We start from the raw sequence: 7,011 nt of genomic DNA on the forward strand, positions 1-7,011 counted from the left end.
TGAGCGGCCTTTCAGTCCATGTCGGTACGAGTCTTTACTGATCCCAAAGGAATAATTAAATGTCATTGTAACTCATTAATTCAAATTCTTCAAAGCGTTATTGTAGATAGTGATGCTGTTGGCAGGAAAGATCTCTTGTAGCACTCTGTATTACAGCGAATTTGAAGAAGCGTCTGACTGAAGGCAGTCTTACGAAGAAGGTGAAGAGGGTTGTCGATAATTTTCTTGATTTTATGACAAATCATCTGCAGAGGTTCCACACTTATTCCCAGAACAGAACCAGCCTTCTCAAACAGGTTGTTGATCCTCAATCTGCACATTTTGTACCACCTGATTTGTTTCGACTTTCCCATCGTGTCAAAAAAGAAAGCGGTGTGTTTCAGGTGTGCCTCCAATTAACTAATGCATTAATTAACCTGTCAGAAGTTTCCAAAGCAATGACATCATCATAATCTGGACTTTCCTTCATTGCATGAAAAGAGTGTAATCCTTCTGATTCTTTAGACATCAATACATAAATATCCTCATTATTGTGGCATTTAGCAAATAGAAATAATCTTAATTCTAACTGACCTGAAACAAGAGTCGTTTGGTCATTTTGTGTATGTAAATTTCTGGTTTCAACTTTATGTCTACAAGTGGGAAAACATGTTCAAAAAGAACAAAAGAACAGAAATTCAAAAAAAGAAAAACACCTGAAAACAAGAGTAACTAGGTCGACTTTAGCAAGTGAAACTCTGCACCAATTTTCTAATTTGGGCATAAAGGATTATTAAAAAAAGAAATTACATCAGCTTATTAGAGAAGAATATTAATAACTTGTTAAGAAAAAAATGTATAGAGAATCATCTAATTTTAAGCCATAAAACAAAACTTTAAGTGGTCACAGACTTTAAGTGAAGTCAGATGAAGACTTCTTGCTTTTTCCCAGTTCTTCAGGTGCAAATAGATGCAAAAAAAGTAGTAAGAATAGTTCAGTACGATGAAGAGTTGTGTTTTTTCGGCTAACCGGTTGGCTCCTTGGGGCAAACGTCGGGCAGGGAGCGGATGCCCCGGGTGCGAGGCGAGGAGAGGCCGCGCTCCTTCAGGTGGACCCCGTCTCGGCCCCCACCGGCACGGCGAGGCACTGGGGAGGAGCTGCTACTGAAGGCCATGGCATTGGCACTCGCCTCCCAGGAAGCTAGCTGGAAATCCCAACAAGAAAAAACACTTGGAGGTTTATGGCTCTAATAATTTAGCATTTTTTAAGAAATTCATAATGACAGGAGAAACTAAAGTGTGAATCCGAGGAAAATTCAACCCATTTAAGCATTGTTGTAGTATTTTTAGAAGGGCTGCAACTATTAATTTTAATCAATTAATCAGTCAATTATTAATTAATCATTTTTGAATTATATAATTTTATAATTGAATTATGTTATGATTTAATTATTTATGTAATTGTATATATAAAATAATTAAATTCTATATTTAGTTATATATAATGATATATAAATCTAATAATTAGTACATTTTTTAAATAATGTACTAATTATTATAATTACAATTAGTAAATTTGCACCAGGTGAAACCAGCAGATTTTTTCTGTATTTTTCATATATATATTTTTATACATTAAAAGGTGCATTTAAACATTTTTTTTAAATAAAAAAACATTGCCTAAATTGCAGCAACAGCATTCATTTAGTTTGATTTTGATAAATCAAATTAATAATTGGGTAACAAAAGGTGCTTAAGAGTTTTTTGTTTTTTTACAGAATTTGAACCAAATGAAGCAAAATCTTTGCTACTTGAGGAGCTTTGGATAAAACGTATGTACAGACCAAAACAGTTGTTTGTTTTTTTTAATCTTATATGCAAAATGAATAATGTTTTTGGTGAAACTAATAAATCAACTGAGTAGACTGGGATTAAAAAAAAACGTGGTCATTTGTAACAAAAGATGCATTTGCAGCTTAAAAATACTTTTACCATCAACATGTGAAAAGCTCCGTTCTTTCTGCTCAGCTTGACATCAAAACTGTGTAGGTCTGGTTTTTAAATTATTATTATTTTTTCATTAATTGAATAACAGCTGGACAGCAAACTGTGCTTAATAGGAGATTAAAAAAACAGAATTTGAACCTGGTGAGTTTTGGGCAGAAAGTATTTATAAATGTTTTGTTTATTGTTTTTAAAACAAATGTACTAAATGTGCTAAATGTGCTAAATGTACAAATGTTTTGTAAAGTTTTGGCTTTATTACTTCTCTGAATGTTGTTCTTTCATCAAATTGCATTTTTGAGTCTGTATACTGTAGCTAATGATTGCTAAATTAGTTAAATTATTGAAGTAATCAATCGTTAAGATGTTAAACTGTATAACAATTTTTTTTCTACCGCACAATGTAGCAAAGCAAAAATCAACACAGAATGCATTTTCACTTCTACTCGACACTTTACTTGGTTCCACTTGTGAGTTTTTTGTCACGTTGACAGAACATCTTAGTAAAAGGAAGTGACACCTGCTCATGTTTGCCTTCAGGCTACAGTTTGCACAAATCACAGCCGCTGCTGCACCAGTCAGCATTCAAGCAACATGAAGTCTCATCTGCCACTTCTTCCACACCTGCAGCTTTTTATGAGTAGAAACACGAGCTGATGTAGTTTAATAGTAACTACTGGTGTTTGGGCTCATTTCAGGACCGGTTGTACCAGTGGGGTCCCACTTTAGCTCACTGCAGTTTTCTTTGTCCTGTGTGATTTTCTACAGAAAGTGTTGGGATGTTCAGACGGTTACAGTTCTAACTAGATGATGAGGCGTAAGACCCCCTGCTGCTAATCCCATCACGCAGACGAAAGGATTACATGAAACATATGGAACCTTATTATTGCCATCACAGCTACTAGAATGCAAATGTCCGAACAATCTGAAAGTATAATTCTTTAGACTCGCTTGGCTTGTTTTTATCACGTTATAATTACACGAGGCAGTTGAAATAACTGACAAAATTTAAAATTGAATTATTTTTAAAAAACAAATTGAGTAATTGATTAATCGCTAGCTGGAGCTTAGACCCAGAAAAGGCCATCTGCTCATAGAACAAAGTGATAGCCGTAATTAAGCCGAAACTGTACAAAAATATATACATGTTGCATCTAAAAAACCCCAGAAAAACTTAATTTTTTACCCTGATCTACTAATTAACCTAATTTCAGCTTCAGCTCATACAAACTTTAAAAAAAAGCCAAAAATGTACAATATAGATTTTACATCTAAAAAACCCCCCAAAAAACAAAACAAATATTTTTACCCCAATCTACTTAAAAGTCCTAATTTTAGCTTCACTGGGCAGAAATTTAGTAAAAAAAAAATTTTTTTAAACTAAGCCAAAATTGTACAAAAAAAGTTATACATTTTTCATCCTTCCGAAGTGTCATGAAGAAAAAACGTTGGTCTGTAAAAATGTTTTATCCAAAACTTCTCAAGTAGCATAGTTTTAGTTTCATCTGGTTTAAATTATGTAAAAAATATATATTTTTTAATCTCTTAAGCACCTTTGGCTACCCAATTATCAGTTTCTCAAACAATAACAACATCAGCGCTACACCATACTGATGTTAAGACAAGCAGAAAGAAACAAGCTTTTCACTTTGTGATTTTAGGGATTTTTTGTTTTGTTACAAATGATCAAGCGCACATTAAATTTAAAATTTTACAAAAGGAGGATTAAGTGTTTAAAAGAAAAATCTGAAGAATGTGATTTTTTTTTTATCCGATCAAAAAACAATCAGTTACTAAAATAATCGTTAGTTGAAGCTCTAGTCCCATGACAGGCACAGATTTATGAAACTTTAAGGAACCAAATAAAGTGTTAAGCGCTACAATACCACACTTATTACAGTTTGACATACATTTTTAATTGATTTTGGTCAGTAATCAGAGATTGAAATTGAGAATATTTATAAATTCTGTTTATTAAAACCTTCAGAAACAAGAGCTTCCATCACTTTCTGTCCATAAACAGAAAACATGTCCTGCAAAGAGAGATTATGGATGAGTAATAAATGGGGTTTTGATGTAAATCTACTGCAACAAGTAGATCGGAGACAGTTAAAACCTCAAATAAAACCAATAGTTCTTATTTCTCAAATCTATGCAAATTATGCTTAGGGATTCCACCTGCCTTTTTTCCCCAAGAGAGAATAATTAGACCATAAACTGGTATATTTAAGAAAAATATTAATGTCTGATCATATAGTTCTGACATTTGTAAAAGTTCAAAATCTTAGTTAAAACATTGCTGAATATCCTAAATGTTTAAATAGATGATCAATGAACCTTTAGGGGACTCAGTTGATGGAGTTTTAATGTTAGTTTCAGTTAAACAAATGGGCAGAAAAAGGAAGCAAACACCTCATAGTGAGAAAGAACCGTTTAAAAAAGTGTTGTTTCTGAGCCCACACAGGCTCTGGTATTTAAATTAACTCAGGTCCAAACCGCTTCTTTAATTTTCTACAAAACTTGTCCAAGTATATTCAGTCTATACATCTAGGAAGGACCAAGCAGCTGGAAAAATAAGCATTATTGTCATGAAGATTGCAGATGCATGTAAAATACATACAAGGAGCAAAGATAATGCACCAAACACTGCATCCAAGAAGTCCTTAGCAATAGCATAGATATTGGAAGAATGATTGCAAGTCATTATTTTGTGCAGCTCTAGTTCTTTTAAATATTCCATCTCGAATGTCCACACTTTTTCTGACTCTGTGGCAAATCTCTGAACACGATGCATGAAGAATCATCTAAAAATCTCTGGAGGCAAAGAAGAGATTCTGCTGCTACAATGAAGTTAATTGTCCCTTAAATGTTGACATTTCAGTTCCCAGAGAAATTGGCAAAATTATTATCAGAGGTAAAATAAAATAGATGGAAAAAATATAAATACAAAAATATTCATCTCTGCGTCTTCTGGGTCAGATGGACATCAAAATACTAGGACTGGTTTAATCCAGAGTGTGATGTGATATTATGGTTTATCATGTGTATACTAGGACTGTAAACAAGTACAATATTAAGATAAGGAATGTTAAAAATAAATTAAAAAAACAAAGTAGTAGAGGAACATCCATTCTCTGTTGCAACACCAAAACTTCACATGTCAGAGTCCTGTCATCTGCAGAAGTACTGAGACGCCTCTGCAGTCGTCAGGTGATTCAGACATGAAGAAGAAGTGCAGAGGGCTGATGGAGCCCTTTGTGTCATGGTGTGGGAACAATCATCTTATTTTAAATATCAACAAAATGAGGAAGAGAACTAGATCAAACTATTTTCATCATGGGAGAAAACATGGTGGAGGTTTAGGAGAATAAACGGCTCATTGTTCATCTGAACAACAGACTGAACTGGAGACGCAACAGTGAAGGAAAAACAGAGTGTCTTCAGTCAGAGGCTATTTCAGAACCGCTGTAATACAGACTGCTATGGGAGATCCTTCCTGCCCACAGCCATCAGAATCTACAACAACTCTCAACAATGTGGGGTAATACGAGTTATAACATTTAAATTTCCCTTTGTGATAAAGAAAGTATTTTGTACTGAATTGAATTAATCTACGAATTCATGTAAGTGCTGCTCCTAATATCGCCTTTTTGTCCTTTTAATTAAATCAAATGTGATATTTTAAGTTCCATTTTGATCTTGAATCTATTTTAAGCTAAATTACATTAATCATATCTGTGTGTTTTATTTAGCCCTATGAAATACGCTGTTCTCACTGTGCAGCACTTAAGTGTAACTTAGTGCAATAGAAATCAAATGTACATTAACATATTGGGACCTACAGCTAGCATAGACAGAGGGAGGCTGATCGGTAGGGGACAATACTGACATGTTTCCAGGTAAAAATTAACTTTTTATTGAGATTTTGTGTTGCTGGGCTGAACTGTCAGATCATGGTTGAGGCTCCCTTCAGAAAAAGCAACAGTGACGGGAGCTAGCCAGCTAGCTTTAGCTAAGCTCTCTTATTCGCCTGTGCTTGTTAAATTACTATTTCCAGAGCTGAAGTTAAAACAAAATACCAAAAAACACGACGTACGCAACCACTTTTACTTTTGATATCACAAGGTGAAGCGGCGCAGAGTATCTGTTGCCTGTGCCTCTAGCTAATGCTAATGCTATCAGCTGCAGTTACACGTAGACTGGCTAATGCTAACAGGCTTAAAAAGAGCAACCAGCCAGACACACACACACCACGAAACAAAATGTTCAGTGACTGTGGAGCTCAGCCATGTTCGTACCTGTCTAGTAAAGCGCAGTAGCAGGTATCTCTCCTCTTCAGCATTACAGGAACACAGGAGGAACTGCGAGGAAAATGACAAACACTCACACAGAACAAGCTAGCACCGGTACAACGACCATCATGCACTGCTGAAGCAAAGCAAAACTGCTGTTTTCCTTCAGTTTCTCTCTGCAGGGCTGCTGCTGCTGCCACCTGCTGGCCAAAACATTTTCTAGCATAATTTCTTGATTTACTCTTATGAACCCATTCCATTACTTTAAATTAATCAGCAGGACCAAAACGGATATTAAAACTGTTGTACATTCAACTGCTATACTATTAATAATTCAGAAACTATATCAGAACAACTTCAACACCTCCATCTCTAACTGGTAGCAGGACCTTTCCTCAACAAGCTGCCACTGAAACATTCTGAACTATTACACTGAACACAGGAAAGGGCTTTCCTCAGGGATGTGTACTCAGCACCCTCCTCTTCACGCTGCCGACAAATGACTGCCAGATGATATGCATAACCAATCACCTGCTCAAGTTTGGGAATGGCACAACCTTTACAGCAGGGGTCTTCAGCTCCAATCCTTAAGAGCTAGCGTCATGCAGTTTTTAGAGGCATATCTGCTCCAAAATACCCGAATCAAATAAATAGCAACACTACAAAAACACAAAATCTTACAAAGTATTTTTGGGCTAGTTTCTAGTGTAAATTTCTTTGTATACTTAAAATAAAA

The 7,011-nt window shown here is 35.1% G+C and overlaps 1 protein-coding gene across 2 annotated transcripts in view; it reads right to left on the reverse strand.

The window, feature by feature from the left end:
• The window catches only part of vps54 (VPS54 subunit of GARP complex), a 51,861-nt gene extending 45,405 nt beyond the window's left edge, over positions 1-6,456 (reverse strand). For both annotated transcript variants that reach the window (XM_032562400.1, XM_032562399.1), the window contains exons 1-2: positions 6,282-6,456; positions 1,010-1,184 (exon numbers count right to left, since the gene is read on the reverse strand). In XM_032562400.1, the coding sequence (XP_032418291.1) occupies positions 1,010-1,154 (145 nt within the window). In that variant the 5' untranslated portion in view covers positions 1,155-1,184; positions 6,282-6,456. The remainder of the gene's footprint in view (positions 1-1,009; positions 1,185-6,281) is intronic.
• Positions 6,457-7,011: the final 555 nt, after the last annotated feature.

The sequence above is a fragment of the Xiphophorus hellerii genome, chromosome 5 (assembly GCF_003331165.1).
Source record: "Xiphophorus hellerii strain 12219 chromosome 5, Xiphophorus_hellerii-4.1, whole genome shotgun sequence".
In the NCBI taxonomy this organism is placed as follows: domain Eukaryota; kingdom Metazoa; phylum Chordata; class Actinopteri; order Cyprinodontiformes; family Poeciliidae; genus Xiphophorus; species Xiphophorus hellerii.